The sequence below is a fragment of the Eptesicus fuscus genome, chromosome 6 (genome assembly GCF_027574615.1).
Source record: "Eptesicus fuscus isolate TK198812 chromosome 6, DD_ASM_mEF_20220401, whole genome shotgun sequence".
NCBI lineage: Eukaryota > Metazoa > Chordata > Mammalia > Chiroptera > Vespertilionidae > Eptesicus > Eptesicus fuscus.
Genome location: NC_072478.1, coordinates 28,004,704 through 28,030,809, shown reverse-complemented (window position 1 = coordinate 28,030,809; position 26,106 = coordinate 28,004,704). Strand labels below are relative to the sequence as shown.

The following is a 26,106-nucleotide window of genomic DNA, read 5'->3' as shown; positions in this document are numbered from 1 at the left end:
CACAGAGCAACACCTTCATAACTTTTAGTTATCTTTTTATTCTTTTCTAAATCAAGTGAGACTTTGGGGGGAAACTATGAAGTGGCAAAAACCTGGAAAGCTGGTTGAAAAAGCCACCAACTCTTCTCTTCCATGTCCACAGGAAAACATGGGAGACCAGAGGGTCTCCACAAGAAAAGGATCTGGCAGTTCCCTCAGGGCCACAGCCCCTGCCTTCGGCTGCATCTCCGGAAACCCAGGGCCAGCTTGGATTGCACCAGGCCACATCCCGCTCAGAAAACCCTTCCCCTGCAATTTGCCACAGATAAGTATCAGCTTGTTTCAGCCATCAGGAGGTTTTGAGGGGGGCGGCTGACAGCTTTAACATCTTCAGCGTTCAGAAGAGGGGAGCCTCAGAAGCAGCCCTGGCCTCCACTTCCTACCTCTGAGCCCTGCAGGGAGAAGGCTGGCCACCCCACGGTGCAGGGGTCTGCGAAGACCTCCCTACAACCAGCTGTGGATGAACGGTTCAAGGGCCAGAAGAGTGGCGCCCTGGGTGGTCACTTTGGATTCACTGGGCGAGCAGAGGTGACTGAGGTGCAACCCGCCCACGCATGCCGGCGAGGGGGAGCACAGGCCTTATCTACCGAACCTGCTGGGGGTTTCAACCACACCGAGGGCTTGGAAACCCAACACTTCCTTTCTGCAGAGTCGAGTGTCGGCTCAGCTGCCACTGTGAAGAGTCGGAAGTGTCTGCTGCTAAGGCACAGGAGAGGCCCCGGACCCTCTTGGGGCAGGTCACACTGCTGAGGACACGCAGGGTCGGCTGGACCAGCTCCATGACAAGAGGCGGCAGTGGCCGCGGGAAGTGGACCTCACGACAACCCACCGCCTCACGGCTCTCTGGGCCTGCCAAGGGCCACCTTTAAGGGGACAGGTGTCAGCGAGGGGACAACACACAGAAATGCAAGGCGGCACTTCCTCTGTTTTGGTGAAAGATGTCAACGTCTAGGGGTTCCCTCTGAAGCTTGGTCCTTTGAAAAAAGAGCAAAGCCAGTTCCTGAGGCCACGCCCCTCCCAATTTCTCTGTGGCCCAGCTGCCTGGGGGCTGGAGCCGTCCTCCAGGGATATGTTCCCCTTGGGGTTGGACCAGAGGCTGACACCCAAAGAACAAATGGAACAAGTACAATGGGCTCGGTTTGCTTTTTCTTTCCCTGTTTTTTTTTTTTTTTTTTTAAACCTAAATAAGCAGGTTCTGAGACGACAACATGGGCAGTGTCACCCTTCCCCAGAGACCAGAGGGCCGAGGCTGCGACAGGTGGAAGAGGAAGTGAATGTTCCGCTGTGTGCACTCTCCTCCGGGCTCGGTGGGACGGGCGGGGAGGAGCTGGTCTGTCCTGGGCGGGAAGGGCGGGTGGACGGGATTCAGACAGGTCACCAGCAGAATCACACGGCGGTACGTGTGGGCGTGCTAGGCTGGTTCAGACGCAGCGTTTTACACAGCCAGCCGGCAAAATCCACTTCTTCCACCTCGGACCGTTTGATGAAGCCGTGGTTCTGAAAAGGAAGGAGAGGCGCCGTGAACAGCCTGGTGCCTGCAGGGAGGAGTAAGGGACCAGGCTTCTGCTCAGATATGGCAGGCCAGCTGGGATGAAAACCCCAAAACTGAGAGAAAAGCCCTCCAAAGCAGGAGGACACAGTTGGGACAGGGAGCAGGGAGGTTCCATGCCCGAAGCCACAAAGACATGGGACAGGGCGTCAGGGGAGGGGGAGGCTGCTCTGAGCTCCCTGGAGACCAGGCCTCCGCCTCACACTGCTGACCCTGAGGCCAAGTCAGTCCCTGTGGGCCGTCCTGGCACTGTGGAGTGGTGAGCAGCATGTCTGGCCCCCACCCACTCAATGCCAGGAGCACCCCCAGTTGTGACGATCATAGGTGTCAACAGACGTGGCCTAGTATCCCCTGCAGGCAGAGTCCCCCTGGACAAGACCATCTAATCTGGAAAAGAACTGCCTGTGTGGATAGCAAGTTCCCTATAAGCCCCATCCAGTATGGCAGCCACCGGCCACAAGCGGCTCCTCGGCCCCTAAATATGGCTTGTGAGGCTGAGGAACGGATCTGTGCATTCCACTTTGTCTTAAGGAATTCGATAGCTGCCCAAGGTTGGCGGTTCCAGCAGGAACAGCAGAGCACTGGAGCTTCCTGGTTCTGGGCTGGGTGGGGTGAACGAACGCTTTCTGATCAGGGTGTGCCTGGCAGGGGCGGCCCAGGACAGGAGGGCGGGGCCTCAGAGTCCACGGAGGGGTCTAGTCTTCCCATGTGACATTAAGGTCCGGACTGCTGCCTCTTCTGCAAGCCGGGGCAGGCAAGGCCACCTCATCTTCCTGAAGGCTGGTGCAAGCTTGGGTGAAACACCAAAGCAGGGAATGGAACTCCTGCGGTTTAGGGCGACAGGAGGAGTGGGTGCAAAGGTAGCCCCAAACAGCAGATGGTTTTACTCAGGCAGAGAGACCCGGAAGGTTTTTCCGCACAGTGTGCACGGGAGAGCTGGGGAGCAGGGAGCACTATAGGGGATGTCAACACAAATGCATTTCTCCATTTCATGCTTGTATCTTTTACAATGAACACGTCTCTTATACTGTACCACGCATTCTTTTAGCACACATTACTGGAAAATCTATGTCAGACACAGTAAGAAGTTTCTAGAAATATTCAGGCAGAGGCAGACCCCTTCCCACATGGTGCCCCAGGCGAGGCTTCCTATTTTGACCACAGCAAACGGTGATGACAACCAGGACACAGCCTGTTGCCACAACTAATAGTGGGGCAGGGTCAGAGCAGGTGCAGGGCCTTCTCAGAGGAGGCCCTGAAGGCAAGACTGACAGACAGGGAGCCGCGAGCCCTGAGAGGAACAGGGTGCATCCCTGGGGAGCAGAGCCATCCTGTGCAAAGGTCCTGAGGGGAAGGCAAGTTTCAGTGGCCACCTTGGTTTTCAGGGACATTGAATGGTGTGTGACATTAAAGGAAGGCACTGCCTCATGGCCTCCCTGACCTACGGGCAGCTCGACAAGCCCATGATGGGAGCGTCCAGAAGCCTTAGAGCCCATCATTCTGCAGAAACAGCCTCAACCACGCATGGCTGGGCCTATCGGTTCCCTGAGGAGCTGAGAGGGCAGAGACGGCTCTGGGTCATTCCCACTATGGGCCAGGAAACCCACAGGGTCTCCAGCTGAACACACACTCCATGACAAGAGCTGGCTCAGGAGGCCTGGCCGGGGCTTCCCTCTCCTGAGGAGGAGGGTGGGGCCCTGGGCGGCCGCTGTGCCCCGGGGACCCCAGAATCTGCAGCATCACTCACCATGAGCATCTTCAGATCTGCTCGCTCAGCTGGGTTCTTAATGAGGCTGGGGGTTCCATGAGGTGGAGCAGCAAGACAGAGCATGGGGAGACAAGATAGAGCAGTTAGTTGGTGGCCACGGGGACCGCCAGCACTCTGCTGCCTGGTCCCCTGGGTGAGGGCTCCAGCACTGGCTGTGGTGTGAGGGCAGGACGCCTAGGGGAGGGGAGGGCAAGGGTCTGAGACCACGACAAGAGGGAAAGGGGGAGAAGGTGGGAAACCCCCTGCTGCTGCTCAGTCAGAGGCCCGGCAGCAACTGCAGCCCCATTTCCAGTAAAACCCACAAGTTTGGGAGTCCGATTGTCAAAATAGAACTTTTTCCTTAAAAAAAAGCAGAACTGCCTAAACGCAGCTGCCCAAAGCAGCTTGGGGCCGAATGGTAATTCTTCAAACACAAGAGAAAACCTTGCATGGAGACAAAAATGCTCACACAGACAATGGGTAATTGGATTTGTGCCACACGGCGTTGGCCAGAAGTCATGCGGAAGGCCAGTGCACCTTCTCCGCCCAGAGCAGGTTTGCTGCTGGGAGCCACAGGCTCCAGGTGGCAGCGGGTGGGCCGTGTCTGCTCATCCCTCTTCTTCAGAGGGAACAGCTGACCACCTGCCAGAATCTGGCGAGGAAGGCTTGTTTAGAAGCTGGTGGCTTGCAGGGCTCAAGGGATTCGAGGAGCCTTCTAGCAGAAAGCAAGGTGGGAACAGCTTTATTTCCAAAGTGCCTGTAACCCTGGTTCACTCGGGTTTTGGGGACAGCAGCTGGACACTGTGACTTAGCAGCCTTGGAAAGGGAATCTGGGTTCTCAGGTGACCACAGGTATCCCACCGGATGCTGCTGTCCACCCGGCATTCCTGAGTGGTAGGCTCGGCAGAGGGGCCTGGGCCAGGGCCAGAGAGGGAGACCTCTAGGTTGATGGCTGGAAGTGTGGGCGGCCCATTCCAGGAGGCAGGCGGGCCCTTATGTTCCCCGAGGAGGGCCTGGTACCCAGCCCCACCCACCCGAGACCGCACTGGAGGTTATGGCACCTTACCATTTATTCACAAACTCCTGGAAGTCCTGGGTGAAGACACCACTGGGCAGCTTAGGAGGAGGCTGTGGGAGAGAATAGACAGGTGGGAGTCAGATGGTTCTGGAATTAGGGAGAAGACGCTTCCCAGCCTTGCCCAGGTGAGGACAGCATGGCACTTGGGGACCCTCAGGGCACACCTCTCCTAGCCCAGTCCCTTCACCCTGCTAGAGGCGGAGGGGGCACCCATCCCCTCTCCTGTCCAGCAGCTTCTTGGCTGGCCCGGCCTCCAGCTCTGATAACTGGGTTGGCCTCTGCCAGGGTTTTCTTTTGAAAGGTCTCATTTGGGGATCACACTGGTTCTACAAGGAAGGAGAGCAAAGCTCACCTCATTTATGGACAAGGGTGGTGTCACACTGCCCGAGCCACCCACCTGTGGGTGTCTTGAATGAGCTGAAGGTCTAGACTACAGGGGCAGCTAGTTCCAGGGGTCAGAGCCTGAAAGCTGGGCGAGCCCGAGGAGCCTGGCCTGGCACACACGTCCCAGGGCGGGGACAGTCATGCGCAGGACCCGTCAGAGGCGGTGGCCAGAGATTGTCCTGGTGAAACCCACAGGCCTCCTCTCCAGCTCCTTCCACCTTCCCAGGCCTGGGACACAGCCTTCCTGCTCAGGGAGGGAGGGGCTCGCTGGGTGGCACTGTCAGGTACACGCAGAGCTGTGTCACCAGTCACCCCACCCTGGTCTGTCACCACCGACCTCTCAGCCCTGGGCCAAGCCCCACACCACAGGCAGCCCAGCCACCCTGTTTCTTTGCCTGCCTCCAAAGGGCCACCGAAAATACACGTCAGCCCAGAGTCCCAGGGAAGGTGCCCAGGCCTTGTTGAGAGGGAGGCTTCGGGGTCAGGTCCTGCTCCACCCCTTCTCAGCTGCAGGCCCCTAAGGAGGCTGCTTCCATCCTTAGGCCTCGGTTTACCTGTCTGTACAATGGGAATATTCACATCACCCTTCCAGGTGCTCTGAGCCTCCTTCCCAGAGAGGAGGGGGCACCTGGACTTTCCCTAAGCGAGTGGAACTATTTATGACTTCATGGACACGGACTCCAAGATGCTCAGAGAGATGCTGGGTGTCAGAGCGCTGGGAGTGGCCTGGCTCCTTGGCCCTAATACTTGGCTATTGGCCTTGGAGGGAGAGGGCTGCAGTGGGAATTCTGGGATCATCTTTATAAACACAAAAAAATGTCCCTTATGGAGGGGTGGATTTCTGCAGTATGGCTGGAAGAGCATGTTTTTATACCTGATACCCTCCTATTGAAAAGAATGGTCTCCATCTCTCCCCCGGCACCCTCCCCAACAAAATCCTTAGTCTATGTGTCGAATCCTCCCTTTTTGCTAATGTATTCCTACAGGAATAACTTAATTCGTTGGCATGAAGACGTGCCAAAGGGCCTTCAGGTACCCACCTCGTTCACAATATAGTCCAGCAGTTCAAAGATAGCCATAGCCGGTCGGCTGTCCACCCCGTGACCTGCCAGGGGAGAAACAAAAACGGGGTGAAATGGGCGAGTGGCCGATGTGTTCCTGTTGGGCTTAAGTCTGAGCATGAATAAGCCAGCACTCTTCCCCCCACAGTGCCGAACCAGCGGAGGCTCCCCTGGCCTGGCTACTAAGTTCACTTCCTAGGAAAGTAACTTTACTCCGAATGAATTAATAAAACAAAATAAAACACCAAAATGGCCTGACTGGTTTGGCTCAGTGGATAGTGTCAGCCTGCGGACCTGCGGAATGAGGGGTCCCGGGTTCGATTCCGGTCAAGAGCATGTACCTTGGTTGCGGGCATATCCCTAGTGGGGGATGTGCAGGAGGCAGCTAATCGATGTTTCTCTCTCATCAATGTTTCTAACTCTCTATCCCTCTCCCTTCCTCTCTGTAAGAAAATCAATAAAAATATATTAAAAAAACAAACAAACACCAAAATGAACAGGAGCGTTTTTGAGAAGTTACATTTGGTGTGGTGCTGCGCCCAGGTGGTGCCACGTCACAGCCCCTGCTTAGTGGCACGCAGGCGCAGCGGGTGGTGGTGGTTTGTTGGCTGCACGCAAGGACAGCAGCGTGACCTTGCATGGAGCTTCGGGTGGAGACAGCAGTAGGCTGCTGGGGGTGGCTGACCCCGGTCCTAGACCCAGCTGGCCAGGGCTGGGTTTGGCAGTTGGACTTCCCCTTCTGTCTTATCCTGAAATGGGCACAGAGCTGGGGCAGGGGCTGGAGGAGATGGTGGCAGGCCAAGGTGGCCTGGCATGACCCATCATTCCTCCCAGCTGGGAAGGGGCCGAAGGGGAACACCAGGGAGGCTGCTGGGAGTTGGACTGGGAGGCTCAGGGGCAGGGCCTGAGGACACAAATGGGGGGAAGATTCTCTCCTTAGAGGAGTCTGGGTGCAGCCCCGGAAAGGAGAAGGTCTGGACTTGCAAACACTGTGAAAATCACCCTCTGACAACCCGTGCCCATCAATGGTGGACAGACACACACATATGGTCCAGGGGAACCCTCTTCGGCCAGGAAACGGAGTGAGGCACTGACACTAGTACAACGTGGATGGACCTTGGAAACACGATGCTCAGTGAGAGAAGCCAGACACAAAGGCCACAGTGTGTGATTCCATTTATGTGGAATGTCCATAAGAGACAAATTCAGAGACAGGAAGTGGATTTGTGGGTGCCAGGGTTGGGGATTCCTATTGGGGTGACAGTTGGACAATATTGTGAGGATACCAAATCCACTGAACTATAGGCTTGAAAAGAGGGAATCATATGGCACTTGAATTCTATCTCAATAAAACTGTTATGAAACCAGCCGACCACAGTCCACTGTATGTTCCCGTGCACTCTTATTTAACTCAGTTGCCTTCCTGTCAAGCACTGTTCCCAGGCTCTGCCACCTCAGCTGCGACCCTCCCCTTGCCACCCTCCAAGTGTGGAAGCAGCAGCCTGAACCTCTCAGCCTTCCACCTCACAGGCGGCAGCTCTTGGTATCAAGAATTGTCTGGGAGCCCAGTGCCCCCAGCCTCCTGTCTGCTCTCATGCTGTGCTGCTGGTGTGTCCAACAAACCACCGAAGGACATTCTGAATCAAGTTCCTTTCAATTTTGGGTCTCCCTGGAAGGCCCGGCCCAAACACAGCAGAGCGCTCGGGGCAGTGGCTAGGCGGTGCACATAGGGCATTCCCTGGGCAAGCCTCTGGCCTTTTTGTATGCTTGGACATTTTCGTGATAAAACGTTGGAAAATCCAACCCAACCAGTGGCTTGGCTGAGGGGCTGGCTTCTAGATCCCACCAGCTGGTGACAACAGGTGCAGCTGTCCCAGATGGGACAGGTCGGGGGCGCTGCTTCCAGCACGTCCCTAGAAGCCTCAGGACCATCTGAGGACTGCTGACCGCAGTTAGCACAACCCAGGGGACAGGTGGTGCCAAGAAGGGCCAGAGGGGAGGCAGCTGCCATTCCCCATGTTGGTCACTGCCCATTCAAACCGGAAGTGCTAGACTCAGGCCATACCACTGATGGGGCGTCCGGGGGGTCTCGGCCGCGGTGAGATGCTGTGAGGCTCTCCTTCTGCCCCATCGACCATGGGCCGGCCGAAGATGGCCTCCAGCTCCTTGGCATCCGGCGGGGGGATGGGGTATCTTCCGATGGACAGCTCCACCAGGGACAAGCCCATGCTCCAGATGTCCGACTGCACCGAGTAGTGAGTGCCTTGCAGCCGCTCTGGCTGTTTGGTGAGACAGAGAGGAAAGAAAGGCCAGAGGGAGACAGATGAACCCTGGAAGCTGAGGGAGCTCACTAGGTCAGGGTGGCAGCTGAGTATCTCTCCGCTGTTCCCTCAGACCCCTACCCTGACCCCTGCTAACCCTTTAGATACCAGAGTGATTCTGTATTCTCTCTCCACCCGCTTTGGGAGGTCCTCAGCACTTTTGGGAAAGAACGATAGTGGAGTGCCTCCTTTTTCACAGTAATCCCTAGCTCAGTGATGGGCAACCTTTTGAGCTTGGTATGTCAAACTTCGCCAAAAAACTGAGCATAACTCGGGTAGTGTGTCCCTTTGAGGAAAAAACATTATTTCGCGATATTTATAGTTTAAATAACATAAATGTTTCATCCTCGGCATGCGGCCGCCTCAGCGGCCGCGTGTCATCAGAAATGGCACTGACACGCGTGTCAGAGGTTCGCCATCACTGCCCTAGACTAACTTCTCAGAATCTGCTTCAACCATCACCCGGTTGTTTCCTAAAATGCCTGAGGTCTAGTTTTTTGGCTCAAAAATTAACTACTACTCTTCTGGACTGGATTTTTATTACCAGTGGGAAGAACCAGGCAGGCATTCCCAGAGACAAACCTGAGCGAGAACATGATGGAAACTAGAATTTCAGAGGAGAAATCCAGCAAAGAAAAGAGAAAGTATATTACGAGAATATGCAGGCTTTTGGAAAAGCTTCTGGAAAATGGGAAGAGCAAATGGGAAGGGGGAAGGTATGGTACGTGATGTTAAAACGCCTCTCAAAGCACTTACAGACATGTAGGATCGAGTTCCCACGAAGGAGTTGGCCATGGAGTCGATGAGCTGCCCGCTCACCCCAAAATCGCACAGCTTGATCTCCCCTCTGGAGTTGACGAGGATGTTAGATGGTTTCACATCTGAGAGCAGAGCCAGCGGGTGAGGCGTGGCTCAGGCCCACCCACTGGCCCGTGGCCCGGGAGGGGCTCCCTTGCATCTTACCTCGGTGCATGATCTGGTGCTTTTCCCGGAGATACGCCAGGCCCCGCAGAACCTGTGAGGGAGCCACAGGGTGGGAGGTCAGCAGGGCCGTCAGAAGGATGGGGTGCCACATGGGGGAGTCTGCCCTGGACAGGCCTGCAGGCCAGACCTCAGTGGCCACAGCATGTGGGACTAGTAACTCGTTTTCAGGGGGGGACGAGCAAGAGGAGAGGCAAAGTGATGGCACACCCACACTGGTGGGTACAGGTGCCTCCCTCACTGATTCTCACATGACGACCCACCCACGAGGCAGACACTGCCATCCCCTCGGTCTCAGAGGAGCAGCTGAGGCCCACGGAAACTGAGACAAGGCCCAAGGCACTGTTAGGGCTGTGAGTATGCGGCTGGCCACCCTGCCTCTGAACAGAAGTTGTACCCGCCCAATAGGCACCATCTGTTGAATGCTTTGGTTCCGGGGCTGTGCTAAGGACCCCCGCTCCCCAAACTGATGGGGTGAAGGGTATGGTGGCTTTGTCACCAAGTCAGAGAAGAAACACTCGTGATATTGCACTGGGGTACCCTGTGTGCCTGGGACCACATCATCAAGGTCCCATGCAACCTGGCACCTGGTATATGGGGCAGGAGAGCATTACCCCTATTTTATGGGCAAAGCGACGCCCCTGCTCGGTACCCTGCCAGTGGAGACTGGTGTTGGCAGTCTCCCTCTCTGCAGGGGCTGTAGCGACACACACCGCTGGCCATGTGGAGAAGGCATGAGTAAGGATCAAGTGGCAGAGCATGGGGTTATGAGTGCGTGCACGCACCCAGTGCTGCAATGGCGGGGGACCTGGCGCCTGCACACTCACCGCGATGCTGACCTTCCCCAGGATCTCTTCTGGAATTCTCTTGGCTTCTTTCAACACCTGGTCCAGAGAGCCACCATCCTGGGGGCAGTACAGGAGAGAGAAAGCAAGCGAGCTGAGCAGGCGGCCGGGTGGGGCCGCTGCAGAGACGATCCCAGAGGGATGCTGAAGTGGCAGGTATAAAAACGCAACATTTCCCTGGTTCCGGGAGAACTGAGACCTGCTTTGCTCCACGGGAAACAGAGGCCAGACCACAGCTCAAGGCAACCTGCAGCTTCAGGATGGCACATCTAGTGCAGAAAGGGGAAAGCGTACCTGTGACTCAGCCTTCCTGAGGTTGCCACAGCGGCAGGCCCAGCCACCAGGCTTGCAACTGGAGCCACCGGGAGGGCGCACCAGCTAGACCCAACCCCTTCTGGGCCTGGGTTCTTGTCAGAGCCCAGGCAGGACAGAGACTGAGAGCAAAGGCGATGCCCTGTAAGTGTCCAGCACAGGAGAAAGGCGGCCAAGCCAACTGGCCTCTTCCTTGCTGCCCCCTCCCCCACCTAGTTAGGAAGGGCCCTGCTGCCCCAGGGGCACAGAGGACACCTGGGGATGACACCTCTGCCGCTTCCCTTAGGTCTTGTCCTGTGCTGTGTTACGCATGGGATTGTCCTGTAAAGGACCTGACACAGGTCCTCCCAGTTGATCCCCCCACCCCACCCTGGGCGTGGCCCCAAATCTACCTGACAATGAGGAAACAAGTGTCTTGTGCAAGGCTGCCTGGTAATAAATCTGGAAACCAAAACTCAGGGTGTTGCTGGCTCTGGCCGGGTGCCTCTTCAGAGGTGGGGCTCTGAGCATATGCCTGGCGGCCCCCTAGGACTTGAGGTGACATGGCTAAGTTCCAACCACAGGCCGGAGCTTGCCTTGGTTCCCTCCACACTCCAGAGGGGAACTGAGGCTCAGTGAGGCCAGCATTTGAACTGGTGGCTGGGTGGCCCCAGAGCCTGCATTTCCTCTACTACGCTGCTCTAGGAGTCCACAGGTGTCACTTCCTCGGGACACCTTCTGCTTCACCTGGGGCAGGGAGAAGCCTTGGAGATGCCCAGGTCTCCCCTCTGGTACCCCAGCTATGTTCATGGAGTTTTAGAAAACCCAAATAGTTTGAAGCTTCAAGAATATGTGTGACTCTGTCAACAAGTAAGGGACCCAAACTTGTAGAGGGTGGGTGTGGCTGAGGAAGGCAGGAGGTGAGCCTGGTCTGACCAGGGTGCCCGGCCCACCCCGCTCTACCTGCAGGGCGAGATGGAAATTCCTTCTATTCTTCTCATTTCTTGTTTTATCAATCAACCTTAAAAGAATTAAAAAAATTTTAAAACTGTAATCCCGGTTCCCTAACACAGGTCCTTCTCCATTTTGCACTTTCATCATGTTGCTATGTTCACTGAATAAGAACATTCAGGGAGGAATCTCCAGAGAGGCTATGGTGAGGCACCGTGCTGGGGGCTCAGGAGTTAACTCAAAACACATGTGTGAAGGACACTGCTCTCTTTCATGGTCTCCCCTCAGCATTGGTAACACTGGGGCCAGGCTTCTCTCTGGGGGATGTCCTGAGCACTGTGGGGTTTTGAGCAGCACCCCTGACCTTCGCCAGCATCTCCCTCATTGTGAGAATGTCCCCTGGGTGAGATGCCCTGGTCTACAGCTAAGAGGGTAAGTCATTTGCTCAAGTCACACACACAGGATGTGGTGCAGGAGATGTCACAACTAGGTCTTTTTGACCCCTAAACCGGTCTTTATGCATGAGCATACAGTTTCATTTTGTGTGTGTGTTTTAAATGTTCTTAAATTTATACTTTTATTAAGTGGTGGTAGAAGAATACATATTTTTATAAAAATTTAAATGTAGATAAGTAACACTGATCCCCCAGTGATTCCACTTGCCTCTCCAGAAGTGTGACTTACAGTCTTCCAGATCCTTCTGCACATGTGCATACACATCCATATGCACAAGGAAATATAGTTTTAAACAAATATAAGTGGGTTCACAGTGTACATATTTTCCTCCTGGGGATTTTCTGATTCGATTCACACAGGCTGACTTTGTTTCTCACTGCAGAGCGGCCAGGAGGCATCCCTTCTCTGTCCCTTACTAACAACGATGTGTCTGATTTTTTTATTATTACAGAACAAGGGTTTTTTTTTCAATGGGTTCTACTAGAGCCTCAGTGGTGAGGAAGCAGCTCCCCAGCTACTCCACCCTGAGATACCCACTGTCCCCTGGGTCCATGCCTGAATCTCCCCCAGAAGAGACTTCGGCCACTCGGAAACTGCCAGCCCGCTGTCCCCCAGCCCCGAAGGCCAACACACTCTGGCCAGGCGAGGCATAACCATCTGTGCTGGACCTGGGCTTTATTATCATTAGGACTCTCTTCTCAAAAGCTGCAGCTGGAACCTCCCTGAGGGGAATTAGAGCCAATCCCACAATACCCTGAGTGAAGATGAAACCTCGCCCTCCACCAGGAAACAGTTCCACAAAGTGGGATATAGACTAGGCGGGCTGTCACAATGGTGAAAAAAGAGACAAGAAGACTCTGGTCTGGTAGCTCATTTGGGTAGCATGTTGTCCAGATACGCCAAGGTTGCAGATTCAATTCCCAGTCAGGGCACAAACAAGCAGCAACCAATGAATGCATAAATAAGTGTAACAACAAATTGATGTTTGTTCCTCCTGTTCAAATCAATAAATTAGAGAGAGAGAGAGATGAAGGCGACAGAGAAATATGGAGAAATGGTCCCAGAGACAACGGTGATATTTACTCATTGCCCTATGTGACGAGGGCCAGGGGAAAGGCAATACCACTGCCCTTGGCTTGACAGGTAAGTAGGGGTGAGAATCTCATCCAGAGTCATGTGCTGAGAGGTGGGCAGTGGGGCTGAGGCCTGACCCCAGGGAGCCATCTACACCCTTATATGGGGCATCCCACAATAAGGTACATGGATGCACAAAGCAACCATGTCCTCCACACAGGGAAAACCTATGAACATGTGAATGGATTCTGGAGGGGTTTATTCAACATAAATATACTGTTAAGGGCCCTGGCTGGTGTGGCTCAGTTGATTGGAGCACTGTTCCATGCACCAAAGGGTCATGGGTTCAATTCCTGGTCAGAGCACAAATCCAGGTTGCAGGTTCGATCCCCGATCTGGGCATGTATTGGAGGCAATGGATTGATGTTTCCCTCTTACATCAATGTTTTCTTCTCTCTCTCCCTCCCTCCATGCCTTCCTCATCAAGTCCCCCTCTCCCTTTTTAAAATATGTTTTGATTTTTTTTTTTTTGAGAGAGGGAGGGAGAGGGAGAAAGAGAAACAATGATTTGAGAAAGAAACATTGATCAGTTGTACCCCTACCAGGGATCCAGCCCGCAACCTGGGTATGTGCCCTGACCAGGAATTGAACTGGTGACCTTTCCATGTAGATAAGAATCAAGGAGGGGTGACACCTAACCAATTGAGCCACACCAGCCAGGGCACCAAGTCCCCTCTTTAAGGTTCATCTTAGTCTTGAAAATCACTGGCCTCCAAGATTAGCGGAACATAACTCCTATAAGGAGAAAGCGGGAAGCGCAGGCCCCACCTTGGCATGTCTTTTCATTTGGGCATTATCTATTTCTTCTACTGTCCTCGTCTGCTCGTTATAAAAGCAAACCAGCCGAAACCGGTTTGGCTCAGTGGATAAGCGTCAGCCTGCGGACTGGAAGGTCCCAGGTTTGATTCCGGTCAGGGGCATGTACCTTGGTTGCGGGCACATCCCCGGTGGGGGGTGTGCAGGAGGCAGCTGGTCGATGTTTCTCTCTCATCGACATTTCTAGCTCTCTATCCCTCTCCCTTCCTCCCTGTAAAAATCAATAAAATATATTAAAAAAATAAAATAAAATAAAAATAAAAGCAAACCAAAAAACCCAACTAGAAACTTTTAAAGGGTGAGCACAATAAATAAATAGAATGGCTAGCACTCGCCCCCTGCCTCCTGTTGGCTCGGACTGTGTGCTGCTAGGGTGCAGACGCCTAGTGCTGGAAACCAGTCTTACATTCACCAAGAACAGATGGGGGAGCAGAGGGGTGCTAGACTGTGCTGCTCCCCCTTTGCTGTAAGGGAATGAGGTGGTTTCAAACTGTAACGATATTCAGGGAGAACAGGTAGGGGTGATCAAGAGCACTGGAGAGGGAGGAGAGAAGGGGAGGAGAGGGAGAAGGGAGGGCAGGGAGGGGGCGGAAGGAGAAGGAAGGAGGAGGAGCTAAGTATAGAGGCTCTCCTCAGATCATAAAGTGACTTCCGTCCTTTCCCCTCCTTGATTCTTGTCTACATAGTAACTTTGCCCTGCAGGCGGGCAGATATGATCTCCCTCTCCTAGGTGAGGAACGGGACTCCAGGGTGCTGCCTGGTGGGGATCTTGATGCAGGGGGGTGGGGAGCATCTTCTGGCGGGCACTCCCTCCAAGCGGTTACCCAGGAAGGCTGCTCACAATGCATTCCTTGCAGTCACTTGCTCAATTTCGTTTCCTGCCTTCATTACAAAACTGTCAGGGGACAGCACATTTGCAAGGCATAACCGAAGCTGCTCATGCCATGTGCCTAAAGCCACACTGCGCCCTGCTTTTGCAAGGGCCCTGCCAGGCCTGAGCCCATCCAGCTGGGCAGCAGGCAGTCTGGTATCTGCTCAACTGGGCTGCCAGAGGGTCGGAGGCATTTCCCCCCAGGGCCTTCAGCTCTGACCACTTCTGCTTTCGTTACACCCAATACACCCAATCCCACCCACTTCTGAACTTCAAGACCAAAGTTTCTTAATTAGGGGTACAGCCGATGCTACTGTGGTGGTTAAAAAAATGATTGGTGCCCACGCTCCACCCCAGAGTTTCTAATTCCACAGATCTGAGCTAGGTGTAGATCCAGGTCTATCTTTAAAAGCCCCCAACTCGTACTCTCTCTAGAAGGCACTTTGGAGACATGGATCACATTTCCAATCTCGTGTACCCTCAGGCCCCACAATTCCCCTGGGAGGACTTTACCACTCAGGGATGCTTGCTTCCGTGCAAGAACATTCAAGGCAGCATCATTCAAAATGGGCAGAGATCAGAAACAATCTCAGTGTCCATCAACAAAATGTTCCAAAATCGGTGGTGGCAATGTTGTGAATATACTAAAAAACACTGAAATTATACACTCTAAAAGGGTAAACTGTCCAGTGAGCGAGTTACATCTCTAAGTGAGTTTAATAAATTACCTGACAGGTAAATGTGGGTGCCAGAACACTAGACTGGGGAAAAGAGCCGGCTCTATGTGCCGACAGGAAATAATTTCCGCCTTGTACCCAGTGAAAGAGAAAAGTTGGGAGGAGGGCGTCTGGCGTTTCAAGACGAAGGAACCTAAACATACACACCCGCATGGCATTGACTATCTCCGGGAGGGCCGCCTGGGAAAGAGGTGCACGGCAGCCTCTGGGGACAGGACCCAGAGGGACACAGGCAGGGGACCTCCTCTTCACCAGCCACCCTCTCATTCTACATGAACCCTTTGTCCTGCCATGTCTCGCTGGTTGCAAGCCCAGGCGGCTCTGGGACACTGGCTGGGCCCCTCGGGCCCGGGTGCCCCGCCGCGCTCACCATGTGCTCCATGCAGATGCTGATCTCCCCGTCGCTGTAGAAGGCCCCGTAGAAGCCGACAATGTACGGGGAGTTGCACTCATGCAGCACCTGCAGCTCTCGGATGATCTGGTTCCGGATGGCTGGCTTGATCTCCAGGTGAATCAGCTGCAAGGGAATGGGAATCGGGTTCAGAAGCAGGCTTCTGAGGGGCACCGGGAAGGCGGGGGGTGGGGGGGGGTGGGGCTTAGTCCTCTGTCCTTGAGGTGCTCACGACAGCATTCAAGACGTCAGCTACCCTGCCCTAGGTATCTATCTACCCAGGAGAACTGAAAATACAGATCCACGTACACACTTGTACATGTGTTCACAGCAGTGTGATTCACAATTGCTAATACACGGAAGCAACCCAAGTATTCAGCAACTGGTGAATGGACAAACAAAATGTGGTCCATCCTCACACCAGAATATTACTCAACCATGAAAAGGAGTGAAGCACTGACGCTCACTACAACATGGACCAACCTTGAGAACACTATGCTCAGTGAGAGAAGCCAGACACTAAAGGCCACACAGTGTGTGAGTCCATTTATGTGAAATGTCCTGAACAGGCAAATCCAGAGACAGGAAGCGGATTAGTGGTTGCCAGGGCCTGAGGCTAGGGCTTCTTTTGGGGATGATGGAAATGTTCCAAAATCGGTGGTGGCAATGTTGTGAATATACTAAAAAACACTGAAATTATACACTCTAAAAGGGTAAACTGTCCAGTAAGTGAGTTACATCTCAAATAAAGTTGTTTAAGAAACTCATCAACAGAGCAAACATTTTTCAATTGGTTATAGGGGAAGCTCTGTTAAGAGGAGCTTTCTTCCCACCAAATCGTATGAAGCCAGGAAATGGCCGGGCAGGGGGTTACTTCACCACTGCTCAGCCCCTATTTCAGGGGCGGGTTTCTCTGGAGCCCTTCCCACCTCCAGGTAGAGCAAAGGCAGAGAGAGCCTCTGGTCACCTGAGGATCCTAGCTGCCCTTCCACTTGAGTTCAATCCTGCAGCCAGGAGTGTCACCAAATTCATTACATTTCAAAAGGTGAGAAGCCCAAGGACCATGTGGAGACACGGAGAAAAGATAGCAGCCAAAACACCAAGAGCAGTGCTTAACTACAAAGCCTAAGCAAGCCGAGATCCCCTGCCCAGCGATACAGAGTGAAGGTTGTGGGTCCGGGTCCTGGCTACTTAGAATCCTAGATGCTCTGGCCATCGTGGTAAGTTAAGAAAAAGGTGAGATTTATGCCCCTTCCCCACAGAGGCAGAGGCAGATCACAGGCATCTGAAAGTGATTGCCATCAACTCAGATATTTATATAAAGTCGGTTACAACAGAGGTCAGTGATGAGGAGAAAGACAGCAAAGATGACCCTGCTCCGAGATATGCCATCGGGAGGGAAGAGAAGCAGGTGAAACAACCCCGAAAGGTGGGGGTGCCCCAATGGAGGAACCGTGGAGAGGTGATCTGGAGCTCAGGTGACACTGGGGCCAGCGTTCCAGAAAGAAAGACAAAGAATTGCCTGTTTGAGGACACCAAGGCACGAAGGGGTGTGTACCAAGTTGGAGGGGAGGGAGGGGGAGTCACAGGGTATGTGTGGGAAGTGTCACCTGCTCACAGGCCCATGCCAATGACCCTTGCAACCTTGAGTACTCTGGCAGGTCCTAGCAGCATGGTGCCTGTGCCCCCACCATGCCCAGGCAGTACCTCCTTGACTGGGCCCCTCCAGCCCCCAGGGCCCCTCAGGCATTTGGTTCTCCACCCAACCTAGCCCGCAGAGCCCAGCCTACCTACCCTCCCCGGGACACTGCACACCCCCACGGCCACCTCCAGGACCAAAACCACACCAGGACTCCAGTATGCTCTCTCCTTTGGTGGGACTGCATCCTCGAGGAGATGCCCAACATATGCACACATACGAGCTTCGAAAGGTTGAGATGCTGGGTCTGAAAATGAAGCTCTGATGTTTGCGTGGAAGATGGGAGGCTGATGCATAGGCAGTGCAGGGTGATGGAGCCCCGGCCGTCCAACAGAAATATACCATGAGCCACATAATTTAAAAATTCTTTTTTTTAAAAAATATATTTTGATTTTTCACAGAGAGGAAGGGAGAGGGATAGAGAGCTAGAAACATCGATGAGAGAGAGACATCGACCAGCTGCCTCCTGCACGCCCCCCACCAGGGGATGTGCCCGCAACCAATGCACATGCCCCTGACCGGAATCGAATCTGGGACCTTCCAGTCCGCAGACCGACGCTCTATCCACTGAGCCAAACCGGTTTCGCTTTGGCTAAAAATTCTTTAGCTGCTATATTAATGAAGTAAAAAGAAGCAGGTGAAATGAATTTTTCATGTCTTTTGTTTAACTTAATGTATCAAAAAATTATTGACATGGGATCAACGTAAAAATATTAATGACTTTTTTTTCAAACAGAGCCCTTGAAATCTGGTGTGTGTTTTTTGCACATGTAGCACATCTTGACTGAAACTGACCACATTTTAAGGGCTCAGTAGCTATATCTGACTCAGGGAGGCTCTTGATTAAGAACTTGAAAGGAGCCACAGATGAATGAGTGGCAGGGGAGCGAGAATCCCCCAGGCTTTAGAGAAGAGGGAGGGTGGACAAAACTGAGAACTGCACAGGATCCCAGAGGTCCTGGACGCCTGGAGTGAGGTGAATGTGAAGCCTCAGGCCCCAGGAAGTGAGAGGCTTTTGGGAAAGTTGTAAAGAGGGAACATAGTAAAATAACAAAATAAAAATAAAAAGGAGGGAACGTAGGGGTGCTGCTATGTGATCTGTTTTAATGCGTCTTGTAAAGCAAACCTTCTGGATTGAACAGAAGTCGGCACTGAGGGTGTGCAGAGAAAGAGCAGGAACGGGAAGGCACATGTGCTCACAGTTCACCTTGGTGACAACCCTGGGTGGGGCACACAATTCGCCCTGATGACAACCCTGGTGGGACAGGGTAACTGCCCCCACTGCACTGATGAGCAAGTTCAGGTTCTGAGACATTAAATTTCATTCCCACGGACACACAGCTGCTGAACAGTCAGGTCAGGATTGGGGCTGAGCTCACAGACTGCCAGAACCCATCCTCTTTCACAGCACCCTTCCGGGGCCAACCCAGCCCCACTTGCTGATTAAGTCAGAATAGTGCTGGAAGTTCAAACCAAACACAAAGCCTGTCTAGGAGTTTAGGCAGTTCCTACTGCAGGACAGGGCCTCTGAGCTAGGAATGGGGGTGGAGGGTACAAACTAGGAAAGAGGGACATGGATTCTGGAGGTAAAACCCTAACAGCTTCCACAGGGTCAGGGTCAGCCACAAAGGTTCAAATCCAATTCAGATAAGACCCAAACTAGCCTCAGTTTTCTCACCTGTAAAATGGGGAGGTCACTCAAGGTTTTAACACTGACTTTGACACAGGGCAATCACTTGAAGCATTACTATGTGGCCGTGGGTGGGTCACATGACCTTCATTGTAGAAGCAAGTACACATTCCTTTGCTCCAAGTAGAGGGAGATCAAGGGAGCCCTGCTGCGTAACGAATGTGCTAACCTCTCCGAAGAGCTCCCCTGCCCAAGCCTCGCAGAGGATTTGTTCCTAGGACCCTCGGAAGAACGCAGGAGTTACTGAGCCAAGAAAAATTTTATGAACAAGCCTGACTGTAGAAATTGAGAGACTGGTTTTCTTGGGCCTTACCGAACTGGTCTTGTTGCTTCCCCAGCCCGTCCTACTGGTTAGGATGATCCCCTGCCAATCACAGGGACCGGAGGGATGCTGGCCCACAGAGCAGGAGCTGTATGGGCGTCCAGGAGCTCCACCCAACCTTCACCCTCACACCTGCGGGCAGGCTGCCTTTGGAGATCTGATAAGCCTCACACTTGGAATGTGTGGAATTCATACCAGGCTTCCTGGAAAATTCGGAATTCCAACCAGGGTAGTGGAGGAAGGAATGAGGCCACTGTTTTTGTTTGTTTGTTTGTTTTTTGAGGCCACTGTTTTTTAAGAACTATTTTGTCTTGCCAATTTTCCCATCTGTGCCCTCAACTGAATAAAGGCAACAGACCTCCCAGGTGGACTGGCATTCCGGATGGATTAAAAGGAGCCCCTGACCGCCCCCAGAGCGGTCCAGGGCTCCTGGGCTATAAGGAGTGACAGCCCCAGACCACACAATGCCCAGTAGACAGCCTTCTCGTTCAATGTATTTGCCAACTGCCTGCACTGTTCTGACAACTGCTGGGAGGAGGAGGTTAAGATCTATAGGAAACAAAATCTGAGTTCCTGACCCTCATTTATTGGACCTTTAAAAAAAAACCAACTTTTTATTTTGAAAGAATTAAAGAAGCAGAGGGAAGTTGCAAAAACAGCAGAGTCCCTCGCCCTTCCCCCCACAGTGACATCTTCTATGATGAAGGACCATACCAGGAGACTGACACTGGGACAGCACCACCGCCACCTGGACTACAGAACTTATCTGTCCCCATTTTGAAGTCTGATGTCTTACTTCGAAGGCTTTTATAAAGCTGTAGACAAACTCCCAGATTCACGTTTATACAAGGCTGGTTGGGAACACCTGGAAGATTCCTCAGCTGGCCTGAGAGAACCCGGGTCCCTGATATAAACTCTGACCAGCACTGTTCTCAAGTCCCTCTTCCCCTCCCCCTCCCTGAACCTCATACCTGCCTTTTATTCCTGGTGCTTCGGGCAATGGCAGACCAGAGATTTCTGGGGCTGCTCTGGTTTTGAAGAGGCTGCCTGCGCTAACAGGACAGAAATAGGCTGCAGGAGGAGGGCAGTGCTCTAGAGGCAGGAGAAATAGCTACAGAGCTAAAACCCATGGAAACCAAGCTCATCATTCCCAGGAAAGGTGGGACCTGCTCCGGCCCACCAGGCACGGGGTGGTCAGGTTTCGGAGAATACAATTTGGAAATGACAAGACAGTGGGCTTCCAGAAATAGGTGGCTTTTGATGTCTGAAAGAACCTGACTGTATGAATGAAACAATTGGTCACCATGAAGCCCCTGCAGTTATGTGTTTGGAAGCCACTGTCCCCAGATAGTCACATCCCTCTTGTCCACTCCTTATTCTCCCAGGGTTATTACCGAATGTTTAATGGGAGGCTGCACTGTGGTACAGAAGCCCAGGTGAGGGAGGCTCAGGACTTCTCAGAGCCAAGGTTTGTACTGAAGGGTGGGGTGATAGTTGATTTAATGTGTCCACAGTATCCAGCTGTCTGGTCAAACACCAGTCTAGATGTCACTGTGAAGGTATTTTTCAGATGTGATTTAACATGGAAATCACCTGACTTTGAGAAAAGCACACAACCCCCCCATAAGTGGGCAGCCTCATCCAATCAGTTGAAGGCCCAAAGAGGAAAAAACTGAGGTCCCCCAAAGAAGAGGGGATTCTGCCTTCAGACTTAAGCTGTGACATCAACTCTTCCCTGGGTCTCCAGCCTGCTGGCATGCCCTGCAAATTTCAGACTTGCATGATTGCATAAGCCAATTCCTTAAAATACCTATACCCCGCCCTCCCATCCTAGTGCTTCGTAGTCTCTGGAGAACTCGGACTAATACAGGTGGTTTAGTTACCCCATTGCCCAGGGACCATCGCAGCAGAGGCCCTGTCTTGGGTCTGCAGTGTTTTCTTCTGGTTGTGAAGTCAGGGTGATGCCCGCTCTAAGGGGATTTAAATCTCATCCTTTCTTCCTGAAAACTCCCTCAGCTTTCTGGGAATCTGAATTTAAGCCGCCCCGAAGGCAAAGGTCAGTAAAAGAGAGGAAGAGCTGCTTGAGGCAAGCCAGCATTGCCGCATTCTAACTGGAAGCCGAACTCTTTTTCAGGAATGAGAACCCACTGCTGATGGGAGGGCTTCTGAGCACAGGAGACAGCAGGAGACAGAGGCCGGCACCTTTCCAACTGCTCTCCTGTTTCCAGCGACCTGCTCCCACCACACGTCACCCACAGAGCACAGGGACAGTACACCGCCTTGCCACTGGCCACCTCTCACCTTTCTGGCCATGATGAGGCCTGAAGGTCTGTGCTGGACCTTGGTGACCACTCCGCCGTTCCCAGCTCCCAGCTCTGAGATCCTTTCGAAGTCATCATCCTTGAGCTCCCCAACCTTGGCCTTTTGGGTGAGGAAGGCTTCTAACCGCTTCTTCTGCTGCTCATCAAGCTCTAGTTCCTCTAGCTTCTTCTGGAGGTCCACCAAGTTTGCTCTGTAGAGACCCAAGGGCAAGGATTAATGAAGAGTGTGCAAGCTGCCCAAATGACTCAACCTGAGCTGAGGGTACCATGTGGCCAGATCCTGGGTTTGTAACCAAAAGGATGCAGAGATGAATCAGATTTGATTCTTGGGCTTGAGGGGCCGATGATCCAGCAGAAGAGAAAGAAGACCTGTATACACACAGCTGACAAGAAGAGAAAGCTGGGTCGCCGAGAACTGAGGCCACTGCCTCTCTCTCTGCTCACAAAGGTTAGGAGACCTCAGCACCTGGAGGACCAGCTCTGGTTCAATGACCCTGTAATCAGATTCAGGAGCCCTCCTTCCTGACACAAGGGTTCCCTACCTCTCTGGAAGGAGACATGGAACTGGGGAGACACGACTGGGCATCAGGGGAGTGAAGGCCCAGGCCAGGATGTCTGTCTTCATGAGGATGGAAGAGCAAACTCCTTTTTAGTGGCCTCAGAGCAAAGAGCAAGAACCAATGGGCAGAAGATAGAAGTTGTAATTTACATGAAGAGCAGACTGATTTAAATAGTGCAGATAATCCCAGGGCATTCCACTCAACCAGCACACTCTTATTATATCCTGAGCACTACTGTAAACATTAGGCATTTATACCCACACACATTCCTGGACCAGTTATTAAAAAACCCACATGTACATTGCACTTTATTGGGTGATTCAAGGAATTTTCAAAGAAAAATCTGACGATCAGCTATTTTCACTAATGCCTTGGGGTAAAAAACAGTTCCTTGTAACAGGCAGGTAGACTTTAGCACGATGCACACAAGGACCAACCCAGTGCTGTCCAAACATACAATGTAAACAACATATGCAATTTAAAATTTATAAGCACATTAAAAATATATATCAAGTGAAATTTATTTTAATACATTTGATCTAACCCATCAAAATATATTTTGCAATGTGCAATAAATATAAACAAATGCATGAATATAAATTCCCAAGTGCCTATGATTTGCCTGCAACTTAAAGAGGTTTGAGCAAAGGGGCACACAGGCCAGGAACGAGAAGACCTGCCACTGGGCAATGCCACTTGAGCTGGTACTGCAAAGAGGTGGCTGGAAGGTAGGTGTCATTTCCTGAGCAAGTAAACCAGAGCTTCACTAGATTAAACACCATCACACTATCTTGTTTAATTCTCTCAATCCTCCTGGGAGGCGGGGTCTCTTGTAGAATGAAGCCCACGCTAAGGCAACAGGCCCAGGGAGGTTAAGTAACTAGCCTGAAGGTCACAACTCTAGCAAGTGGCAGTGTCTGGAATCAAACCTGTATCCTTCCTGATTACACAGTCTGTGTTCTTTTTTTTTTAATTAAAAAAATATTTTTATTGATTGCAGAGAGGAAGGGAGAGAGATGGAGAGACAGAAACATCGATGAGAGAGAATCATTGATTGGCTGCCTTTTGCACACCCCTTACTGGGGATAGAGCCTGCAACCCAGGCATGTGCCCTTGACTGGAAATGAACCTGGGACCCTTCAGTCCCCAGACCGACACTCTATCCACTGAGCCAAACCAGCCAGGGCCAGTCTGTGTTCTCGATGTCCCTTGTTCATCACAGTGTGCCCCTGAACCAAGACCAGGGGCCCAGCAGGTGTTCACTGGATGCCTGGTGAACCAAGACCTCAATGAAGAAGGAATGAGAAGGACTCTGATGGATGGAAGAGAGAAGGCAAAGGAATGAATGAATGTGACACAGTTCCTTCACTGGAGGGTAGAGAGACAACTTTTGAGGCCAGACTCTGGAAGGTCTCCAGCACTGCCCTGTGACATCTAAAATGCATTCTGGAGTCAGCTGATTAATCCATTTTAAATTTAATGGCAACTCAACTGTGGTTATAAAAAACCCTGGAATCCCAATGGCTGGCTTCCTCTACTGGGGGAATTTTTGAAGGGATGGAAATCAGACACCAGAGAGAGAGAGAGAGAGAGAGAAAGAGAGAGAGAGAGAGAGAGAGAGATTATGAAGAGGAGTGAATTTTTTACTATAAGAAACACGTCCCCACATTGAGCTATGCGCTTGGAGACAGAGAAAGATGTCAACTCACACACATACATCAAGACTCACATCCTTCCCTTCACCCTCACCTTACCCCTCACCCAGGTTGCAGAAGGCCTAGTCCCCTGAGAGGCACCAAACATGCCATTCACCCGATGCACACCACAAACAGATCACACCTGGTTTTCATGGGAGTCACACCACAAGCACAGTAAAGTGGCCCTGGCCAGGGGCCTCTGGGCTGTCCTGCTCTGCTCCACCATGCAGAACAGGGGTGGGAGGCCATAGAACTTCTGGGGTCAAGTAGTCTCCCTCGTGTGACTTCACAAGCATGGTTTCCCTCACACAATAAGATACTGCCTTCGTATAATCCCTCCACCCAGGGATGTTCCTTTCTCTGTCCCCTTCTCCACAAATCCTCCTGCTTCCCTCAATTGCCTCAAACCCTCAAACCTCTTGCACTTCTCCAGCCCCTCAAGGCTTTGCTAATCCATTAGATTCAGAATCTCTGCTTATCTGCTGTCAGAGGTCCCAGCAGGGTCCTCACTTCTTTCCTAGATGTCTCCTATTGCCCCACACAGGGAGTGAGGAGAATTTGCCCCTCCAAATTCTCCTCACTCCCTGCTTCCCCAGCCTCCTCTGGACCTCCTCACCACTCTCCCCAGCTTCAGGGGCTTCAACCCCAACTAGCAGGATTTTCTCAGGCTTCCTTCCCCCCCAAATTCCCTCAGGGAGCCTTCCCCCTACTACTCCACCGCTCAGGGATCCCTCCCACATCCTCATCTCTCAGGCATCTCTTTCCCTTTTCCTGGTCTTCAATGGACTTCCTCACCCATCCTCACTCCCAGGGACCTCGTTCACCTGTTCAAGATAGGCAAGGACCCCTTCCCACCACCTCACTATTCAGGGAGCCCCGCCCAACCTTTGACTTCACTATTAGGGACACCTGACCCATCCTCTCCTCTCAGGAACCTCCCCCCAACCATCACCCAGGATTCGCTTACTCAGGGACTCCCCCCTAACTCCAATTTCAGTACTCAGTGGCCCCACACCCTATCATTTTCCTGCAGGGACCTCATTTCACCCCGGTTCACTACTCAGGGACCCCACTCACCAAAATTTCACTATTTAGGGCCCCACAACTCCTTATTTCCCCACAGGAACCTCCTCTCACTCCAACCTTACTACCAGAACCCCTCCCACCTTCACCACTCAGGGGCTCCCCCCTCCCATCCCATCCCCTCCTCTCAGGACCCCATCCCTGACCTCACCACTCAGGGGCTCCACCCCTCCCACCCCATCCTCTCATCTCAGGACCCCTCCCCTGACCTCACCCCTCAGGGGCTCCCCCACATTCCATCCTCTCATCTCAGGACCCCTCCCACCACCACTCAGGGGCTCCCCCGCTCCCACCCCATCCCCCTCCTCTCAGGACCCCTCCCACCTTCACCACTCAGGGGCTCCCCCCCTCCCATCCCATCCCCTCCTCTCAGGACCCCTCCCCTGACCTCACCACTCAGGGGCTCCCCCACATTCCATCCCCTCTTCTCAAGGACCCTACTCCTGACCTCCCTACTCAGGGATCCCCATCCTCGCCCGGCCCGGCCCGGCCCACTCACTCGGAGGCGCCCTCGCTGGTGGGGGATGGGCCCTCGGCGATGGCGGGGTTGATGGTGAGCGCCGGCAGCACCGGCTTCCTCCGGGCCAGCATCGGGGCTCCGCGGGCCGGCGGCGGCGCCTCTAGCCGGGGCCCATAGGGGGCGGGCCGGGAGCGGGCGGCGCCGACACGATCCCGGAGCTGAGGCCGCGGCCTAGGCCGGCACCCGGGCGGCGCGGGCGGGGGCGCTGCGGACCGGGGCAGAGGAGCGCCGCGGGGCGCGGGGAGGAGGCCGATGCGCCGCCGCCGCCGCCAAGGCCGGACCGAGGCTGACGCTGCAGCCGGAGCCCCGGAGGCACAGGCGGGGAGGGGGAGCGACGAGATCGCGGACCAGCCTCTCGCGAGAGCCACCCCGGGAACCGCGCAGGCCCCGCCCCGCTCCTCGCCCGGCGTCGGAGCCCCAGCCGGGGGCCGCCTCGCGGAGGGACAAGGGGCGGAGACCCACCGAGGCGGCGCTCGCCCCACCCCCGCGCGTGTGCGCCTGCGCCGGGGCGCAGGTGAGGCCAGGTGAGGAGGAGGCCGCGGAGCGGTGAGGAGCCGGAGCG

General features: G+C 53.4%; 2 protein-coding genes across 2 annotated transcripts in view; one reads left to right on the top strand and one right to left on the bottom strand.

The window, feature by feature from the left end:
• Window positions 1-18: 18 nt before the first annotated feature.
• Window positions 19-25,879, bottom strand: MAP2K2 (mitogen-activated protein kinase kinase 2). The gene is made up of 11 exons (XM_008150616.3): window positions 25,524-25,879; window positions 21,665-21,875; window positions 15,632-15,778; window positions 9,988-10,065; window positions 9,143-9,194; window positions 8,936-9,060; window positions 7,924-8,137; window positions 5,838-5,902; window positions 4,402-4,463; window positions 3,336-3,381; window positions 19-1,536 (listed from the first exon to the last, which is right to left on the bottom strand). The coding sequence occupies exons 1-11, from the start codon at window positions 25,613-25,615 to the stop codon at window positions 1,426-1,428; spliced, it is 1,203 nt and encodes a 400-aa protein (XP_008148838.1). The 5' UTR covers window positions 25,616-25,879; the 3' UTR covers window positions 19-1,425.
• CREB3L3 (cAMP responsive element binding protein 3 like 3) overlaps window positions 25,870-26,106 on the top strand; it is a 38,956-nt gene continuing 38,719 nt past the window's right edge. Inside the window, exon 1 of the mRNA XM_054717504.1 lies at window positions 25,870-26,106. The gene's annotated coding sequence lies outside the window, so the exon portion shown is untranslated.

Coding starts and splice junctions, on each gene's coding strand:
- MAP2K2 (XM_008150616.3), bottom strand. CDS start 25,615: ATGCTGGCCCGGAGGAAGCCGGTGCTGCCGGCGCTCACCATCAACCCC. Junction 4,464..5,837: donor TGGACTATATTGTGAACGAG/GTGGGTACCTGA, acceptor TCTCTCCCACAG/CCTCCTCCTAAGCTGCCCAG. Junction 3,382..4,401: donor CAGGAGTTTGTGAATAAATG/GTAAGGTGCCAT, acceptor TGGAACCCCCAG/CCTCATTAAGAACCCAGCTG.